The sequence below is a fragment of the Capra hircus genome, chromosome 4, assembly GCF_001704415.2.
Source record: "Capra hircus breed San Clemente chromosome 4, ASM170441v1, whole genome shotgun sequence".
In the NCBI taxonomy this organism is placed as follows: domain Eukaryota; kingdom Metazoa; phylum Chordata; class Mammalia; order Artiodactyla; family Bovidae; genus Capra; species Capra hircus.
The window spans coordinates 55,667,906-55,689,546 of record NC_030811.1 but is presented as its reverse complement, the minus strand read 5'-3'; the positions used below and the strand labels follow the sequence as shown (position 1 = coordinate 55,689,546).

At 40.5% G+C, this 21,641-nt stretch overlaps 1 protein-coding gene across 4 annotated transcripts in view; it reads left to right on the top strand.

Moving 5' to 3' along the window:
* LOC102180455 (calcium/calmodulin-dependent 3',5'-cyclic nucleotide phosphodiesterase 1C) overlaps positions 1–21,641 on the top strand; it is a 325,012-nt gene that overhangs the window by 172,018 nt on the left and 131,353 nt on the right. For all 4 annotated transcript variants that reach the window (XM_018047124.1, XM_018047122.1, XM_013963332.2 and 1 more), the window contains one exon: positions 20,134–20,247. In XM_018047124.1, the coding sequence (XP_017902613.1) occupies positions 20,134–20,247 (114 nt within the window). The remainder of the gene's footprint in view (positions 1–20,133; positions 20,248–21,641) is intronic.

The window sequence follows — 21,641 nt, the reverse complement described above, 5'->3', positions numbered from 1 at the left end:
AGTGATATCATACAGCGTTTGTCTAAGTGACATGCGTAATGCACTCTAAGAACATCCATGTTGCTGGAAATGGCAACATTTTGTCCTTTTTATGGCTGAGTAGTATTCCACTGTGTGTATGAAAATCCCTCTTCTTTATCCACTCATCATGTGGACTCTTCAGTTACTTCCAAGTCTTGGCAATTGTAAATAATGCTGCTATGAACTTTGTAGTGCCTATATCTTTTTGAATTAGTGTTTTTGGTTTGGGGGAGTATATATACCCCAGAGTGCAATTGCAGTCATATGTAGTTCTATTTTTTTTTTTTTAAACCTCCATTCTGTTTTCCACAGTGGCTGCACCAACTTACATTCCCACCAACAGTACATGAGGATTCCCTTTTCTCCACATCCTTACCAGCATTTGTTATTTGTGTACATTTTAATGATAGCCATTCTTGCAGCTGTGAGATGATATCTCAATGTGGTTTTGATTTGCATTGCCCTGGTGATTAATGATATTGAGCATCTTTTTATGTGCCTGTTACCCATCTGCTTTTCCTCTTTGGGAAAACATCTATTAAGTTTTCTGCCCGTTTTAAAAATTGAGTTTTTTTTTTCTTTCAATACTGAGTTGTATATTGTCACCCTGCTTGTCTAACTTCTATGCAGAGTACATCATGAGAAACGCTGGGCTGGAGGAAGCACAAGCTGCAATCAAGGTTGCTGGGAGAAATATCAATCACCTCAGACATGCAGATGACACCACCCTTATGGCAGAAAGTGAAGAGGAGCTAAAGGGGCTCTTGATGAAAGTGAAAGAGGAGACTGAAAAAGTTGGCTTAAAGCTCAACGTTCAGAAAATGAAGATCATGGCATCTGGTCCCATCTCTTCATGGCAAATAGATGGGGAAACAGTAGAAACAGAGGCTGACTTATTTTTCTGAGCTCTAAACTCATTACAGATGGTGATTGTAGCCATGAAATTAAAAGATACTTACACCTTGGAAGGAAAGTTATGACCAACCTAGACAGCATATTGAAAAGCAGAGACATTACTTTGCCAACAAAGGTCCGTCTAGTCAAGGCTACGGTTTTTCCAGTGATCATGTATGTATGTGAGAGTTGGACTATAAAGAAAGCTGAGCACCAAAGAATTGATGCTTTTGAACCGTGGTGTTGGAGAAGACTGTTGAGGATCCCTTGGACTGCAAGGATATCCAACCAGTCCGTCCTAAAGGAGATCAGTCCTGGGTGTTCATTGGAAGGACTGATGTTGAAGCTGAAGCTCCAATACTTTGGCCACCTGATGCGAAGAGCTGACTCATTTGAAAAGACCCTGGTGCTGGGAATGATTGAGGGCAGGAGGAGAAGGGGATGACGGAGGATGAGATGGTTGGATGGCATCACCGACACAATGGACATGGGTTTGGGTGGACTCTGGGAGTTGGTGATGGACAAGGCGTGCTGTGGTTCATGGGGTCACTGCGGTTCACGGGGTTGCAAAGAGTCAGATACGACTAAGCGACGTAACTGAACTGAACTGTATGCCACGTTTGCTCTTTACTGTTGAGATTCATGGGAAGATCCCTTGGGTGAGGGCATGGCAACCCACTCCAGCATTCTTGCCTGGAGAATCCCGTGGACAGAGGAGCCTGGTGTGCTACAGTCCACAGGGTCACAAGAGTCGAACTCGACTGAAGCAACTTAGCGTGCATGGGCTGAGATTCAGGTAGAGTTAAAAAGCCAAAAATCACTATAGGAACTGCCGTGTTTACTCATGTTTCTGTCATTTTTGAAATCCCTCAGTTCCTTCGGACTACATTTTCAGTTCAGTTCAGTTCAGTCGCTCAGTCGTGTCCGACTCTTTGCAACCCCATGAATCACAGTACGCCAGGCCACCCTGTCCATCACCAACTCTCAGGAAATTAATGTTTTTTAAATCATGTTTTTTCTTTCCTCCCCTTACATTCTTCCCTGTTTGAGGCAATGACTACCACTGCCCATAAGATGCTGTCTTAAGTGGGTGGTGCCCTCCTTGCCTGCCTCCCTGCTCTCTGTGAGTTTATGTTTATTGTTCTTCCACCCGCTCTGGAAGGTGAGCAGTACTGTTGGCTGGCAGATACTCTGTTTATATTCTAGGGAGACATGAGCAATGTACTTGACTAATATTTTCCTCCTCCCTCAGTGGGAACAAAGCTATTATATTCCCATATCTAAAGGGAATAAGTTCAGGAAATCACTGGGAAATAATCATGCATTTTCCCCCTCACATCCACCCCTCCTTGTAATATCTCTTTTAACAAACTCTTTTCTCCTTGATGTCCCCACCAAGCTTTGGCACTGATTGCGTTCTACTTTGGATTCCTTGGTGTTCTTTCAAAGTTAAAGCCAACAGGTTCGAACTTTGTGGGTTCTTCCATTATGCCCAATGCAGTCTATTTAAGATATACTTAAGATATATTTAAGATATATCTTAAGTCTATTTAAGAGAGCTTGTGTGGAATGTATCTGTCTGTGTTTGCCGTCCCTACCAGACTGTATCCTCAAGATGCATGGACTCAGCCTAGTAGCAGAAATACTGTAGGAACCCATGAAGTATTTGCTAAATCATTGAATCTCACTTGCATGTTGCAGCCTTGTCCTACTGTGATCAGTAGTTTCCCTCTCCTCTGTGTTGGAATAATATTTGATTATGTTTCTGCCACTGGATTTGCCATAGAGAGTTCTGGTTGTTTAGCATTTGTCTCCCTTACTAGGTGTGAGTGCCTTGGTAATCCTGTATGCCACTGAGGGATTGCTCAATGCTGTGAATGTAGCAGGGCCAGCCATTCATTCACAGTGCAGTGGAGATGTGCAGTGTAAAGCTGAGGCTTCTTCTGATCTTCCTAAGCCCCACCTGCTGGGTGTGGGGTCTGTAATGGGATGGTGTGTGTGTGTGTGTGTGTGTGTGTGTGTGTGTGTGTGTGTGTAAGAGAGAAAGAGGGAGAGGGAAAGAGTGAGAAAGCAGGGTGGTAAGGGTGGAAGAGAGAAACTAATTATAATCTAACCTATGAAATTACAACCAATTTAATAATTGAAGCAATCTTTTTAGGTAACTCACTTTTAGAAAAATTTAAATAATTAAGACTCAGATTTCCTCCCTGCTGCTGTCCTAGGCAGCACAGGTCCATATGTTCTTGTGTTGCCCCCTGGTGTCCCTTGTCTCCAAGATGATGTCTCTTGTCCACTTGGTCACTGAAAGTCTTGGTAACATCTCTGGCCAAGGTCTTTGATTGTGTTCTTCCCCACCCTTTTGGCTGTGCTGAGCTCCTGTGACACTGGGGTCCTACTGAGGTCTAGCTGTAACTCCCACCCAGTCCCTGGCTTTGGGGGATGCCCTTAGGGCGCTCAGTCGTGGTGGCACCGCTGGTAGCTCTCCCAGTCAGCACTTGCAGCTGCTGTCCTTGTCCTGCTTCAAGGCACAGGGGACCCTGACACCCTCCTCCTCCCTGCTCAGGAGCTAAGAGAGACTTGAGGGATCTGAGCTGTGGCTTCCCTCTGTCTAAACAGTTATACAGTAGCTGCTTTTACTCTGATGGTGCCGTCCTGGGTTGATGTGAGGGTGTCCTGGGAGTGACCTCGGAGGTCGTCTCCTTGCTGAGTCTAAAACAGAAAGTGGGGCTGAATGCCTCAGCTCTCAGCTTTCCCTGTCCCCACTGACACTGCCCTTCTCAGAGCCCTGGTCCAGGACCTACTCGCTTCATAGATTCTTCTTTACCCAGACTCCTCTTTTCACTGCTCTCTGGGATCTCATCATGGTGGAAATGGCTGTTGTGACCGCAGGGATGGGGACACAAAGCAGGAAATGACAACACAAATTATTGTTTCCTGTTCCATGCAGTGAATTCAGGTGGTGGAAATCCCCACACTAGGAGGAACTAGGGTTTTAAGTAAGGGAAGTCTAGTAGGTGGATCACCGAGGTCACGAGTTTTAGCTTGTCACTTCCTATTCCAGTGGTGTCTTTGGAATGGTGTTCAGGGAAATGGGAGGGTATGGGGACCAAGAGAACAAGGGAAGGGAGACTTCCACCCCTGGCCCATGGAGGGCAGTAATAAATAGCCCAGAACCAAAGGCACAAACAGAAGCAGCCAGGGCTCTTCACTGAATCGTTATGTTTGACTGTAAATTTTGAAGACCAGTCCCAACTTTGATAAAGATGCTCACGTCGTTCTCGTCTCACACCAATGAGGGACTGAGCTCAGCTGCTTCTCTGACTCCACTGGGAGGCTCATAATCAGGTGTCACACTTACTCTGTGTGGCCATAGGCTTTGCTGGGCAGTGGACAGAGCAGGTGCCCTCTCTGCTGTGATGCCAGGCCAGAGACATCACTGAGCCCCAGTTGGTAGCCTGGTAGAGAGAAAGGAAAACTCCTTCTTTAGGAACATTTGACAGCATAGGTTTGAATGCACGCCTCCTTCCTCGACATTTTGCAAATCTCCCAGATGCTTCTAAAGAGTCGATATCAAGTATTGAATGTTACGTGAGTTTCTTGGTGTCTCTTTTTCCTTTAATAGAGAATCATTCAGTGGAACTGTTTCTTCCTGTTTCTAGTCCCTGAGACAAAGTCTAAAGCTCTTCTGAAAAAAAAAAAAGTCCTTATTTTTTTACATTCAATAAATAGGACATATTACGATACCACATAGGTTCAAGTGTTAAAAAAAAAATCTTACAGAGTATGTGCCGAGACTTAAGAGGCTTTAAAAATGCTAAATGAGGAAGTTCTAGTTCAGTAGAAGCTCACACAGCTCCTGAGGGGAAAACTCCAAAGCATTAGAAAATTTTTTAAACCATAAAAATTGCCATCCTGAACAGTGAGGAATAGTTTACTTGGGGCAAGCAGAGTGCTTTATCCATATTGATCCATCGGCATTTGCTATGACTACTGCTAATTCCTTTGTAAATCAACTCTTCTTGAAACTTCTGACAGAAAATAGATAACAGAGGATGAGTTTGGTTCCTAAATATTTATGGGAGTTGGGTCCTGTATTATTAGCATTTACCTCATTCAGTTACCTGAGCTAGTCAAGCTTGCGTTTTTTCTGACCGCAGGGGCGGGGTGGGGGAATGTTAGGTGTAGTGGGGTGTTAGGTGTGGGGGCAGGCAAGAAGATGGGTGCTATTTTAATAAAAGGAAAATAAAACAAGTTCCAGCCTTAATATGCAAAGAGATGGAGGCAGTGCTGGTGAGTGAGATAATAATGTCTGAATAAAAAGTCTCCTCAGCTCTTTCTTTCCTTTTTATGTGTAGCAAAATAATGAAGTTTCTGCTTTGGACACATTCAGTTATTAGAATTTGCTAGAGCAGACTGACAGTGTATGATAATAACGATGATAATAACAAGCACTACAGATCCATACCTGCCCATACCTGCCCCCTGTCCCAAAAATATTGCAAATAAATTTATGGTTGGCAGGAAATGGAGTGGCAATTTGGTTGAAAACAAATGTCAAAAGTTAGGAATGTGCAAATTGTTTTCCTGTTTGATTGGAAACGGCTATACAATGCAGCATAATCACACGCAGGCACCACAGTCACAGGTTCACACGCCAACTTACCCTACTCCATCAAGCCTCATGCCTGGCTTGGAACTTCCTCCTTTATATGGCCACTCCCTGGTGGCTTAGACGGTAAAGCGTCTGCCTGCAATGCGGGAGACCAGGGTTCGATCCCTGGCTTGGGAAGATGCCCTGGAGAAGGAAATGGCAACCCACTCCAGGACGCTTGCCTAGAAAATTCCATGGATGAGGAGCCTGGTGGGCTACAGTCCATGGGGGTCACAAAGAGTCAGACACGACTGAGTGACTTCACTTTCTTTCTTTCTTTCATGGCCCCTCAGGGTAGTAAAATTAACCTCAGAATAAAACAAGCTTCTGAGGATGAACTGAAAGGGGGAAAGAAAATGCAAGAAAGTAGAGGGCCCCACACTTCAGAGGGCCCAAGGGATTGTGGCCAGCAAAGGTGGAATCAGTGACCCCTTAGTTGAGTCACTGGGGTTCTGCCTCCCTCATCTTATTTGTGTGCTGACCATTTGCTGGCATCTCAGTTTCCTCAGTTGTTCCTGAACACCTCTAGCATGAAATCTTGAGTCTGTATCGTTTCTCACCAAGCTTCAGACATCCCTGGAGGTAAGCCCTCCTTGGGTCCTCTCCAAAGCAATCAGAGATGGTGAACAGCTCACCTGTGAACGTCTCTCCTCCCACGATACAGAGGCCAAAGGGAAGGATCTAGGAGACAGACCCTAAATGGGTCACATGAACAAGGAGGCCCTTATGAAACCTGCAGGATAAGGGCAACTCAAGTGCAGCCTTGGAATTAATACTGATACCCATCTCAATATTGCATGAGCTGGAGGACTGCGTCTCTTTTTTTAAATTAAGCTTTTTATTTTGAGATAATTGTAGATTCACACAAGGAACAGTAACAGAGGGCTTTCCATGTACCCTTTGTGCAGTTTTCCCTAGTGGAAACATGTTGCAAAGCCATGGTACAGCCAGGATATTAACATTAGCACAATACACCAACCTTCTTCAGAGTCCCCCAGCTTTATTGTACTCCTCTGTGTGTGTTTAGTTTTATGCAGTTTTATTCTGTTTGTAGATTTGTGCATCCATTATTACACTCAAGGTACAGAATTATGCCATCGTGACAGTCAGACTCTTTTTTACAACCATTGTCATTCTACACTCCTCTCCCCCTAAACCCTGGCAACCACTAACCTGTCCTTCATGTCATAATTCTGTCATTTCAAGAATTTTTATGTGAATGGAATCATATAGTATTTAATCTTTGGGAACTGGCTTTTTTTATTCAGGATCATTCCCTTGAGAATGGTCTCAGTTTTATTAGAATAATTGGGAGGTTACCTCATAATCAGGTTAATTATGTCTCTCAGTTCAGTGGATTATAAAGTTAACAAGTCATTTTAACATACAGTATTTCATGTAATCATCTCAGCAGAGTAGAAACAAAAGGCTTAAAACAAATGACAAACATGGGTGACAGGATTCCACTTTCTAGCTGTGGCAGAGATTGGCTGGCTCTGCATAAAACCTGCTTCCTCATCCTCCAGGGTGTTCACCTGGACTACGTCTCCTACCTTCTTTTTTGGAAAGATATGGCCATGTGACTGGAATCTGGGCCGTGGCAAGTTTATGCATATATATATATATATATATATATATATATATACACACACACACACACACACACACATATGTATACACACGCACAAAGCAATTGTATAATTGCACAGTACAAAAGCAATTGTATAAACACATATATAAAGCAATTTATTTATCTATGCTGATATATAAATACCTTTATCTCTGTGAATAGGTTCTTATTATTATATTTAGGTGATACGTTCCAATCCGGCCTCTCACACATGTCCTTCCATCTTCTCTTTCCTTCTGTGGCAATCTTGGAAGCTGAGGTGGAACTTGGTGGAGCCATCATTGGGCCCACAATCCTGATTTAACTCTCTGGGATCTCTTGACCTTTAGAGTTCTGAGTCATCAGGGGTGTGAGGATGGCCACTGTGGATCTGCAGGCAGAGGAGGGGAGGGAAACAATAGCAGACTGACACCTCCTTTCTTGCCATTTCCTCCCAGGTCTGGTGGGGCTGCCTCCTGTCCTAGAGCGTGGACACATGCTGCACGGCCCTCACACATTCAAGGCAGTGTCCTTAAGTGACCTGAGGAGTTTCTCACAGTTTTCTTTGAGTTTTGTTTTTTATTTCTGTAATTCTTCTGGAAATTAATTTTAAGGAAGAGAACGGTGCTAATTCAGCATCTCTTTAACCATTCTTTGTAGATTTTTATGTTTGAATTGATACTGTTATTGGGCTTCCCTGGTGGCTCAGACAGTAAAGAATCCGTCTGCAATGCAGGAGCCTGTTTTGATCCCTGGGTCAGGAAGATCCCCTGGAGAAGGAAATGGCTACCCACTCCAGTATTCTTGCCTGGGAGATCCCACGGGCAGAAGAGCCTGGTAGGCTTCAATCCATGGCATCACAAAGAGTCGGACATAACTGAGCGACTAACAGACACACACATTTATGTTATTACAAGGAAAAAGGGAGGGGAAGAGTAGTCTTAGATGTGTTTAACTGAAACTGTGTTTCAGGCGTGGTCAAATTCCTGTGAGTTTGCTGGGTGAGTGGGCTTTAGCTTTTCTGGATAATCATACCAACACAATGCAACTCAGATTGAGTAAGGAACTGAATTCAGGAAAGGAAAGTGAGGGAGCCGTGGAGTTGGGTTGACTCTTAAGATGCAGAGGAACATGCCTCTGTGTTGTTCCAGCCTTCCTGAATGTTCCTGCAAACTTCCTTCTCATTTCTGCTCATCTTCTTTCTCTCATTACCACCATTCAAAGATGTTTTTAGTTCTAGTCACTTCTTTAGTCTATTGAAACAGATGTTTTTGAAGTGGTATGTTTATCAGCAGAGGAAAGGGATGGCAATTCTTTCCACATGAATAGCTGCAAATGAAAAATGGCTTCTGGAACTTACCTTTTGGCAGCCTGGCAGTATTTCATCTACTTTTCCCTCCACAGTCTGCAGCATGGCCTGTGGTCAATTCTGAATGATGCTCATTCACGGCTTTTCTTTTTCATTTATTTCTTTTTCCTGAAGAACAATGACCAAAAGAGTGGGTTCATATATTAACATGCTTTTCCCATAATCTCTGCCAACCTAGAGTCAGACTGCAGGGTGTTTTGAACTGTTTCCTTTTAATAAAATATGTGAGCTGGGTGATAGTAAAAACAAGTAAGGGATAAACTGGACCTAGTTCTTTAGAAGACCAAAAGTGACGGTGGGGAGAACTCCTTTCTAAATTACTGTATTGTGTTATTGTAAGAACTGCAAAGGAATAAAGTTGATGTCAACTCTAAAGGGATTGAGACTTTAACCCTGGGTCCTAATACTTCTGGAAGTAAAAAATATGAGGCTTCTCTCTTCAACCAGCAGTGCTTTCTGCCTGGTGTTCATAGATTCCATGGTGTGCACACATACTCACTCACTCAGTCTCACACCCAGGCATCCTGAAGGGGGATTTACTTGGTCGAAAAGTAACTAGGAGAAGGCAGAATATGCAGGACTACTCCGCAGCATAGCCTCGTGAAAGCAAAAGGAATGCAAATATTCATTAGAAAACCCGCAGTGACCAGGAGAGTTTGTAGTGTTTTCTTGAGTGGACATCTGAAGAATGGATCTATGCTAATGAGATGGAAAAATCACACATAGAGTAGGATAATCAGAAAACTATTTATATTTGGTTTTTAAATTTTTCTTGCAGCAGATTTCTTTGCCTGCTTATGTTGTGTTTATGTCACTATCAAAGCATGTGTGTCGATCCTTACATATGCCAGCTGGATGTTGAGAGGAGAGGGCTGAAATAGTGAGGTGGTCAAGGATACAGGCCCAGATTAAATGCTTTATAATTAATCTTGATATTTGGTAATACAAGTCTTTCAGGTTTGTTCTTTATAATCAAAACCATATTTGGCATATTTAGTTATTTGCATTTCCCAATAAATTTTAAAATCAGTCTGTCGATTTACGCCAAATGACCTGTGATGAATTTGTTGGGATAACATTGACTCCGTAGGTAAATTTAGACAAAATTCATATTTCTAAAATATTGAGTTTATAATTTAGGAACATATACTATCCTTATGTTTATTTAGGCCATTTAAATTTCTCTCAGTATATCTTCCCCTGGAGAAGGAAATGCAACCCACTTCAGTGTTCTTGCCTGGAAAATCCCATGGATGAAGAGCCTGGTGGGCTACAATCCATGGAATCATAAAGAATGACTGAACACATATATACACACACAATAATATCTTACAGTTTTCATAGGGTACTTTTTTATATGTTGTAGGATTTATTTTTAGATACTTTTTATGTTGCTGCTTTTGTAGATAGTACCATGTTCTCATTGTTTATTGCTGTTTTTCTAGTTATGTTGCTTAATTCACCTTTTGCAAATAATTTATTTGCCAATTCTTTTAGGTATCCTATCTTAAGTATTATTTCATCTGTAGTGACAGTTTTATTTTTTATTTCAAGTCCTCATATCTTTTATCCATTCTTTTTTCTTATTAAACGTGAAAAATTCTCATACAATCTTGAAGAGATGTAGTAGTATTCGACTAATTCAACAGGAAAGTTTTCCATGTTTCAGGATTATCTATGATTCTTTGCTGTATCATTTCTGTTTTAAAGACCCAGTATTGGAAATTTACATTCATTCCTTTGCTAAGATATTTATCACTTAGATGCTTAAGTCTTTTATGATGATCATGTGATTTTTCTCTCTTGTTCCTGTTAAAATAGTGAATAACATTTATTCATTGATTTAAAGTGTTAAATCAACCTTGGATTCTTGTAAGTTTGCTTGGATTCTTACTATTTGCTTTCTCTTCTATCACTGGATTTAATTTGTTAAAATTTCGTTCCGGATGTTTGCATCTATGTTCATGAGAGAAACTGTCTTGTAATTCTTTTCCTATGATATCCCTGTTTGGTTTTGGAATCAAGAGCATGTTGGCCCCATAAAATGAGTTGGAATATGTTTCCACTTTAGCTTTTCTCTGAAAGACTGTGTTAGTTCCTCTTCGAATGTTTAGATGAATTCATTGATAAAGTGATTTAGCACTGTAGTTTTGTTTGTGGGAAAACAGTAAACTGTGGATTCAATTTCTTTGATAAGTATAGAAATATTCATATTTTATCCTTTTTTCTGTCAGTTTTGATAAATTTTCATATAATTTTCCCTTTTGATCTAAAATTTTAAATGCACCTGCAGGAAAGTACTTATGATATTCTTTTACTGCAGATTTGTAGGATGTTGTTTCTGATGTTGTCTACTTGTGCCTTTTCTCTTTTTTTCTTGATCAGTCTTGCGTGGCCTTTAATTAAGGTTTCAAAAATATAGCTTTTGTTGATTATCCCTGTTACTAAGTTTTTTTTTCTACTAAAGTTTTGCTTTCATGTTTATTTTTTGCTATCTTTATCAAAAAAGATATTTCTGTTGATTATTTATGTTTTTAAGTTTGTTTCTACTGAAGTTTTGCTTTTATGTTCATTTTTTGCTTTTACTTTATATGAATTTATTTTTTCTCTTTAAAATTTCTTGAGGTGGATAGTGAAGTCACTTATTTTCAGATTTTCTCCTTTTCTCATATGTCCACATAAGGGCTGTACATTTCCCTCTAAGTAGTACTTTACTTGAGTAATACAGGTTTTGATGAATCATATTTTTATTAGCATTTAAAATTATATTCTGATTTAATCTTTGATTATTTAGAAGTTTCTTCATAAATTTTCAAGCATTTAGAGTATATCTAGACATTTTTTTTGCTACTGATTTCAAGCTGAGTTCCACTGTTGTCATAGAACATTATCTGTATGATTTCAATTAGTTGAAACTGGTTGAGGCTTTTGCTGTTACCCAGCATAATGTCAGTTTTGATGAATGTTACGTGTGTGCTTGAAGAGAATGTTTTATTTTGCAGCTGGGTATGGTGTTCAGTACATGTTCAGCTATGTCAGTTTTATGAATGATGTGATATAAAATCTTCTATAACCTTACAATTATTTTTATTAGTTAGTAGATCATAAGAGAGGCATGAAAAAATATAGATATGAACCTAGGTACCAAATTTTTTTCTTCAGTAAAAAGGTAATTAGACCCTGATAATTGACTTAAATCTCTTTGTTTATCTGCCTCAAGTATGTGTAATTGAGAACCATAAAAGTGTTTTTTTTTATATTTATGGCATTGACAGTAGGTAAAATTTACATAACAGGGCTATTTTTGCCAGTTTTATTTTTGTTGGTGACTCGATGGACATGAGTTTGAGCAAGCTCCAGGAGTTGGTGATGGACAGGGAAGCCTGGCATGCTGCAGTCCACGGGGTCGCAGAGAGTTAGACACGACTGAGTGACTGAACTGAACCGATTCTTTGTTTTGGTTTGGAGGTCAGCTAAATCAGGAAACCGTATGCCTAAAACAAGCCATTTCCCAGAAATTATTAAAAGCAATGATCCGTACTGCCACCTTGGTCATGCAACACCCTAAGCAGAGTGCTATCACATGAGAGATAATATTCATACTGCACTGTTCAGGGTACCAGACAAGCCTAATTACAGCAAAAATATATATAATTTTCCTACTCACAGAGTCCCTACAGTCTTCTACTCTGCTGCTAGATTGATCTTTCTAAAATGCCAATCTTATCATGCCACTCCCATCCCACTTAAAATTTCTCCAAGGGCTCCCCATTGTCTCCAGGAGAAAATGAAATTTCTTTAGCTTGGTCTGCTAAGTCCACCAGGGTCTGATTTCCACTGTCTTCTGAAGTTTTATCTCTTCTTGTCCCCTGAGTTCCAACCACATTGGGATTCCTTGAATGTATCACCATCTTCCTGGCCCACCAAGTTCTCCATTCTATCTTGCTGGCCTGGCTGATGTCTATCTGGCCTCGATGCAGCTCTGATATCCCCTCCTCTAGGGAGGGCCTTGTGACTGGGAGATTCCTCTCCTGTGTGCTTTCTTAGCACCCCTGTCTCATGCCGCCGTCACGCTTGCTGTGCTTGTGGGGTGAGTTCTGATTAGTCGTCTGTCTTACCTAGTTGAGAGAAGGCACGGCATATTCCCACTTTGTACTCCTGGAGCCTGTCACAGTACCTGCATTCAGAGAGCACCCAGACAAGGCTGAAGGGATGTTTCAAGTACCACAATGTTAATTACAGAAACAAACAGGTCTCCAGAAAAATATTCAGGTGTATCATTGGATGACATTAAAGCATGAGCCTGAAATCCCATTTGGAGGAGTTGTTTCAGTTTGCTTTCTGTGGCATTTAGGTAAGTGGCAGGAATGGGAGTGACATAGAGGAAACAGGTGTGTGGAAAGTACACAGAGACGCCTTTGCTTTGCAAATACATGGATGTGATGAACTGAGATGGTGGGTTTTTTTATTATTCAAATGAAGTTTTAGGGCTCATGATTCATTGGGACATGGATGGGAAGTGCTGTAAAAGATCCAGTTCTTTTTGACATTCTTTCAAACTAAACAAAGCCTGGCTGAGACAATAGCCTTTGTAAGCTACACTGGCATTCTAGGACTGCTTATCCATTCTCAGGGAGAATAACCTTGGACAGAATGGCCAGATAGAAGAAAGTACGTTTCATGGCTTCTTATTCCAGTCTATTTTTGCTTGTGTTTTTCTGATTTCATTCCAGCAGCATTTAAAGCTCGATAAATGTATGTGCTCTCGAAGCCTAGTGTTGAAGGGTTTTGGGGAGCTCACTTGGATAGGGAATTGCGCCAAGTCCATTTTAGGGTGCTTGTCTAAGTTATACAGTTGAGTCAAAAAGTTGCTTCCTAATAAAGTCAACTTTGTTGGTCCTAGAAATTATCTTTGTGAGAAAAGAAAAGAGACTTTGTCTTTTCTACTTGCCTTCCAAGTTCCAAAATACAGTGGGCAGGTCTTGCCTCATTTAGTTTCTCTCTTCCAAAAGTTTTCTGTGATCCCAATAATGACATGGTCTCCAAGTATTCATCCAGGAATTGCACTGGACCTGAGGGCACTGGGAGCTGAAGGAATGTAGCATTTCATCATATGCCTTGCAGCAGAGAAGCTTAGAGAAAGCAAAGGGTTTATGTGGAGAAATGGAAGGCAGAGATGGCAGAGGCTCATCCGCAATGAAATTATACACTATCTTAAGAGAAAGGCTGCTTCTCTGATGGCTCAGCAGCAAAGCATCCGCCTGCCAGTGCGGGAGATGCGTGTTCAGTCCCTCGGTCGGGAAGATCCCCTGGAGGAGGGAATGGCAACCCACTCTGGTATTCTTGCCTGGAGAACCCCATGGACAGAGGAGCCCAGCAGGCTACAGTCCAGGGGGTCGCAAAGAGTAGGGCATGAGTGAGCGCACATGTGTGCACTTAACGAGAAAGGCACCTTGCCAGAGTTTGAAAGTGTGAGCTATTCCTAAAATGGTGTTGCGCTTCTATGCTGGAACTATTATCTGGCAGCCACAGCGACAGGAATGGATGGGGTGCAGGAAACTATGAACATTCACCCAAAAGAGAAACTGTATTATTCTTACTGCTGTACATTTCCCTTCTCCCTCCCTCCCTCCCTTCCTTTAGATGCCTGGACCAAAAATCCTTTTGAATAGTATTAGAAAACTAGATGTACTACAGCTTACCATGGGACCTATCCTTGGGAACATTGGACTTTTAGGTAAAATGAATTAAATGGAAAAACATCCAGACAAACTTTACTGGGAAAAGAAAGGAAGGCATCTGAGCCTTTCTGCTTAACTAGTCTCTCCTAGTCTCACAAAAATAGTTTGTAGTATGGGTATTAGGATTTTGGCTATTTTCAGACAACTCTTAAGATGGATTGAGTTTTAGGGTAAACCTGTACTATGATGAAAAATAGGTAAGGGTGCCTCCATATTCCCAGAAACCTTAAGACATTTTTCAGGTTTTGAGACTAGTTTGTGACTAGTGGTAAAAGAGCTAATTTGAAAGTCTTCTGCTCACAAAGCAGCAGTTTCACCAACTGTAGGTGGCAGAGTGGGGTGGGGGTCAAGGCAGAATGTTCTAAGAAATAAAAAGGATTAGAGGAGAGGGCGGACTATGGGGCCAGTGAAGCATCACCCACCTGAGTGCTCCCCTAAAGCCCAACAATATTTGAAAATAAGGATCTGGAATTTCCTAGGGTTTGTGTGGGTGGTTTAGTCACTAAGTCATGTCTAACTCTTGCAACCCAATGGACTGTCACCCGCCAGGCTCCTCTGTCCATGGGATTTTTCAGGCAAGAATACTGGGGTGTTTGCTGTTTCCTTCTCCAGGGGATCTTCCCGGCTCAGGGATCAAAGGCGGGTCTCCTTCACTGCAGGCAGATCCTTTACTGACTGAGCTACCAGGGCTTTCCTTTTGTGTGGCAGCTGCATAAAGCAGGAAGCCAGCAGCTATGTGGACAGGGAAAGCTGTAACTTATACCTGTGACAGGTACTAGTCCGAATAGGAGCTGGGTATATAGGAAGTTGGTCACTATTTTTTTTTCCAGTTCTTATAGTCTTTTTGTTGTCGTATTTCATTTCTTTTTAACTTCTGTTCTTAGTATGTCCACTTTTATTACCTATGATTTCAGCTTTCACCTTTGTTTCTCAGATCTGTTTTCTTGAATTTTATTGAACATAAAGCAGATGCTCTCTACAATTTACTTGTGTTTTCAGTAGTGAATCTTCTTTTCAAAAGTGAGTCCTTTCTCTGCAATTTGAAGGTGATTCTCTACTTTTTTTTAACTACTGAATCTTTTTGGAATTTTTTTTTTTCCTGGTTAGTTGTCCTTGAATAAAAAGAGGTGAATGTCTCTGGGTGTTTTCCATAAACACCATGGGTGTGTTGTCATAGGTTTCCTTCATGTCTGGCAGGGTGTTGGTGGATCTTTCACTCATCTCATCATCTAGAGAGATGGGAGTGGATATGAATTTCTAGTAAGTCTTAGGCATCTTGAAGATACTCTATTTTTTTATTTTTAAGTGAAAGATAATTGCTTTACAAGGTAGTATTGCTTTCTGCCATACATCAGCATGAATCAGCCATAGGTTTACACATGTCCCCTCACTCTTGAAGCTCCTTCCAACCTCCCTCCCAACCCTTTGAATATACTTTATTTTGGGTCATTTCTTCTCTGGGTTTGTAGAAGCCACTGGGCTAGGGGTTTGCTTCTGTTTACAGCTCTCTGTTGAGTCAGGCTGGATTACTGGGTTGTAATCCAGTGGGTCACACTGGTTGGCTTACACTGAATATATAAGTGTGGCTGTGTTCAGTGTCTGTCCAGCTCTGCTGGTGACTACATCTGGTTGAAGCCCTATGCTGCTGATTTTCTGCATGTTGTGACGTGATGCCTGGGGCTTTCTGGGAAGATGATTTTCGGTGCTGCTGATCTGAACTGCTGAGTGGGAGCACCACCCCGGGTCTGGCCTGGGGTCCTGGACTGCATATTGCAGATTGATGTACAGCTCCTCACAACTCGATCCACAATACTGTACTTTCATGACTTAATTCTCCCAATACTGTTGGGAATTATTAATAAGAATGGATATGAAATTATAGTCCATATAGTGTTATGAGTAATTTCAATTGTTTTTGACTGATTATAATTAATTTTTAGTTCATAAAAGGGACATAGGAAGCATTTATACTAGGAATAGGAACTTACCTAGAAAAGAAGGGTCAGTCATTTTCATGTGTAGTTGTCTTTGTATAATGAGCATTATATTTCACCTGCCACTCCTTTTTAATGTTTTTAAACTACTTGTCCATTTTGTCAAGGTTGACTTTGTTACATTTAAGTCATAAATCCAGAATGCATTTAATTGGAGACCCACAAATCTATCCTCCTTGAAAGGTCACTATCTCAGAGTTTGCCTTAAAGTATTTTGTTTTGGTTTTCTGTAAAAGCATATGAATGATGAAATTTTGAGCTTGTGCACACCTGAGAATATATTTGTTGGCTTCACATATACATGACAGTTATACTAAATATAGGTAAATATTTGTTGTTGTTGTTTAGTCACTAAATCGTGACAACTCTTTGTGACCTCATGGACTGTAGCCCGCTAGGCTCTTCTGTCCATAGAGTTCTCTAGGCAAGAATACTGGAGTAGGTTGCCATTTCTTTCTCCAGGGAATCTTCCCAGACCAGGGATCGAAACTATGTCTCCTGTGTCTCCTGAATTGGCAGGCAATTCTGTACCACTGAGCCACCAGGGAAACCCATAGGTATATCTAGATATCTTGAATTACACTGTATTATTCTCAAAAACTGGTATTGTCATTAAATTGGTTTCTGATATTTGGCATTGTGGAAGTCTATGGCTAGCTTGAATTTTTGTTACTTTGTAAGTAATATATTTTTCTTAATGCTTTCTTTTTTTAATTTTCAGAGATAAAAAATGACAACAGAATATGTTGGATTTTTTTCTGGTTTTATTTGATCCCTTTTCATCTGCTTTAAAGGTTTTTCCTCAGTCTAAGGAAACTTATTTGATTAAAGCTGCTTCTGTTTGTTTCTTAGGGATGTCCTTTTGTTGGAAGAGAGAATCATCTGGTTCTTACTTCTGTTTGTCTTATATGTTCCCTCATAATTTTTTGTGTTTTGTCTTCTCTGAGATTTTGAGTACTGCGATGGGTTCTATTTGAGATTCATGTCAAACCCTGGTAGAATTTTTAAGCCCTAAATAAAGGGAGAAAGTTTTTAGAAAGCTTACATTTACCCTCATTTTACTTTGCCAGGGGAGAGTCCAAACAGCTTAGTGGGTAGTTTGGCTTCTGAAGTGAGAGTCAGAATTAGAGGCAGACTTAGCCAGGAACATTTATTGCTAAAGAGCTTCCATTCCTTATTTGGAACAGTTCTCAGGGCTTGCTTCTGCAGTCTCCCCATTCTTTGGCAGGCTGGCTGTCCAGTGTGTGTGAGTGACTGGTACACCCTTCCATGCCAGCCCCCTGTCTCGGGCTGCCTGGGAAACCAGAACACTTCCTAATGCTGCTAATGGGATCCATAGGCTGACTCTCACCTCCAAGTGTGCAGAGGCCTCTGCTTATTTCCTTTGCATTATTTCCCTTTTGCATGATGGAGATTCACAGGTCAGCTAGCCACTACCCTCCATCTAATTTCCTTTGTATTTTACATCACTGAAATTCCTGGAAATTTCTTTTGTATGGCTGACCCTCTTGTCTACTTTTTAAGGTTGATCCTGAGCTTTTCCTCCTTCGTTATTATTTATCATTTTCATGTAGATCTGGAGGGGAGTAGTTTATGCCTTGTGGAGAAGTTGACCTGTCCTCCATTATGAATGCAAGCCTGAGAATATTTTGAAGTCAGAAAAGTGGAAATGGCCTTGGGAAATGGAGACTTGATAATAATCTTAAGTATCCAATACTTTGGCCACCTCATGCGAAGAGTTGACTTATTGGAAAAGACTCTGATGCTGGGAGGGATTGGGGGCAGGAGGAAAAGGGGACAACAGGGGATGAGATGGCTGGATGGCATCACCAACTCGATGAATGTGAGTTTGCGTGAACTCCAGGAGATGGTGATGGACAGGGAGGCCTGACGTGCTGCTATTCATGGTGTTGCAAAGAGTCGGATACGACTGAGCGACTGAACTGAACTGATCCTGATAGGATGCCTCTCATGTGGTTACCTGTGATGACCAAGGCCACTGAATAACAACAATGGCAATAATGATAACAAATGCCTTCTAAAATAAACAGTGGTATATGGGGGGTGTTAGTCAAAGAGTACAGACTTCCGTTATATGATAAATAAATTCTGGGCATCTATGTACAACATGATGGTTATAATTAGCAAGCATTGTTGTTGTTCTTTAGTTGCCAAGTTGTGTCTGACTCTTTTTGACCTCATGAATTACAGCACACCAGGCTTCCTTGTCCTTCACTATCTCCCGGAGTTTGCTCAAACTCATGTCCATTGAGTCGGTGATACCATCCAACCATCTCATCCTCTGTTGTTCCCTTCTCCTTCCTTCAATTTTTCCTAGCATCAGGGTCTTTTATAATGAGTCAGCTCTTCACATCAGGTGGCCAAAGTATTGGAGCTTCAGCTTGAGCATCAATCCTTCCAATGAATATACAGTGTTGATTTCCTTTAGGATTGTCTGGTCTGATCTCTTTGCAGTTCAAGGGACTCTCAAGAATCTTCTGCAGCACCACAGTTCAAAAGCATCAATTATTTGGCACTCAGCCTTCTTTATGGTCCAGCTCTCACATCCGTACATAACTATTGGAAAAACCATAGGCTGCCATTTCCTACTCCAGGGGATCTTCACGACCCAGGGATCAAACCTGCATCGTCTCCTGCATTGGCGGGCTGATTTTTTAGTACTAGTGCCGTCTGGGAAGTCCAAATACATTCAAACTCAATCTTGTCCTCAAAGTGATGTTGTTTGCTGGCTGTCAAACAGCCTGAAGAGTTGTGCAATCTCCAAATCTCTGTGGTATTTACAGTGTTCCCAGTTTCTGTCTCTGATAATCTGTTGGCATTTTATTGTTCTTATATGTAGGGAGTGCTTCTCTGTGGGGATGATGTTCATATAATAAGAGGAGAGTTTTATTGTTTCTCTTACACTGTCTGAAACTTGTGCGTCCTCAGTTGTGTCTGACTCTTTGGGATCCCATGGACTGTAGCCCACCAAGCTCCTCTGTCCATAGAATTCTCTAGGCAAGAATACTGGAATGGGTTGTCATTTCCTACTCCAGGAAATTCTTGAAGAGCAGTGGGAAAAGTCTTGTCCTCAGTACCTCGGTTTATCATCCATCCTTCTTTAAAAAACAAAGCTAGGGTATTTATCTGCTCCTATAGTAATTCTTGGAGAAGGAAATGGCACCGCCCTCCAGTATTCTGGCCTGGAGAATCCCGTGGACTATAGCCTGCCAGGCTCCTCTGTCCATGGGGTTGCAAGAGTCGGACATGACTTAGCGACTAAACCACTACCACCAGCACCACCAGAGTAATTCTTCCTGTCCAGTAAAAGAGTCTGCCTTCTTGTATCCCTTCTGCAGCCCTCTGTGGTGGTTTTGGGGCTCTAAGTCTCATTGCCTGTCTTGGAACACCTGTGGGCCATGAGACTGCTGTTCTCTATGGTCACAGCTGAACAAAGTACCTTCACCTGAAGCAGTGTTTGGTGATGTTGCTCGTCATGCTTTACTCTATCCAATTAGGACCAAAAAGAATGAAAATCAGAAAAGCAAAATTATTGATAATTTAGGAAACTGTTAGAAAGATGAAAGGTAGTTAGAAAGTGTGGGACAAGGTCAGTCTTGGTAGATGAGAACATTTTTGTTCCTGATTCATAGTGGGGGAAAAAATATGTGTGAATTTATTTTATAACTCGCTTCTTTGAGAAATAATGGTTTCATCATTAGATTTTTATTTTCCTTTCATATATATTGGGATAAATAAAAACATTTAATGGCTATAAACTGTTCACTCTAATTGTAGGCTTATTTTTTATTTCTTCTATTCTAATTGAATCATGTCTCTTCCCCTACCTCCAGGTTACGATCTTTGGTCAAACAATTAGAGAGAGGGGAGGCTTCAGTGGTAGATCTCAAGAAGAATTTGGAATATGCAGCCTCCGTGCTTGAATCTGTGTACATTGATGAAACCAGGTGAGCTAAAATGGCAAGAAGTCGATGATAAATTTTGTATTATATGACTTTTTGAAATGTCCCTCATGGCATGTAAGTGGTAACATTCAAATGATTGGTTTGATTTGAGCTTTAGTTTTCACAAATGGGGTAGATTTGGATATCACATATCCTCTTTACATCCTCGTTTATAAAAGGATTACTAAATTTCTAATCAAATGTAGAGTTATTCTGGAATTATTACATATTATTCATCTCAGCCTAAACATTGCATTCAAGTTTTAGTTCATGGTGTCCATCTGTCAATGGCAGCTTTTGAAGGGTTGAAGAAGCATGTGTTCTCTTAAACACCCAATATTCCTCCCTCAATCCTTTGATATGTTATTGATTTTCTTAGAAGACCCTTTTCACTTAAATTATCCATAAGTCCAAAAGCACTTCCAGTTACTAAGTGCATTTGAGAGGGGAAAAAAAAATTGCTTTTCTTTGAAAACATTGAATTGGTAAATATGAAAGGCTTTTCTTGTTTTATCTAGTTCAGAGAAGCTCCACTGTTAGTATTTTTGATGTATAACTTTTCTATGCCAAATTTTAATCTGATAGGATTTCCCAGTACTTTTAAGAATTGTGTGGTTTAGTTTTTGGTGATATGCTTGGTTCCTAATTTAAGGAAATTTGATACCATGGGTTTTTTTTTTTCTAAATGTTGTATATTCCTCCCTTACCTTCCAATTGGAGGATCTAAAGAAAAAAAGAAAAAACTCATTGACACCTGTTTTTACTGCTTATTTTTAGTAGGGCTTAACATAAGTATAAAATACAACTTTTCAAGTTTTACAGTATTGTAATTTATTGCTGTTTATGTTCTGTTCTAGCCTAATCCATGATTAGGTCTGAAAAGTCTGCTAAGCACGCATGACAAATCACTATTCTCAAATAAAGAACTGAATTATTTAGGAAATTTTGCTTAAATTTAGACATTTAAGTTTCTGTAATGTCCTATCAAGCTAGAGGGGGTATCAGTATTTGCCATTTGGGTTTATTACTTCAGAAGACTGAATTGATGTGATTTGGGTAACACTTTGCAAAGTCTTTTTATTTCCTTTTTAAAATTTAGTTTTATTGAGATGTAATTGACATGTAACATTGTAAAAGTTAAGGTATACAATATGTTCTATTTATTTAGTACCATAAGATTACCACTATAGGGTTAACTAACATCTGTATCACATCACATAATTATTTTTCTTTTGTGGTGGGAATAATTAAGATCTAAGATCTTCACAGCTTTGAAGTTTGTAATGCAGTATTGTCGTTTATCACTTTTAAAAATTTAATTTATTTGTTTTAATTGGAGGATAATTACTTTACAGTATTGTGATGATTTTTGCCATACATCAACCTAAATCAGCCAC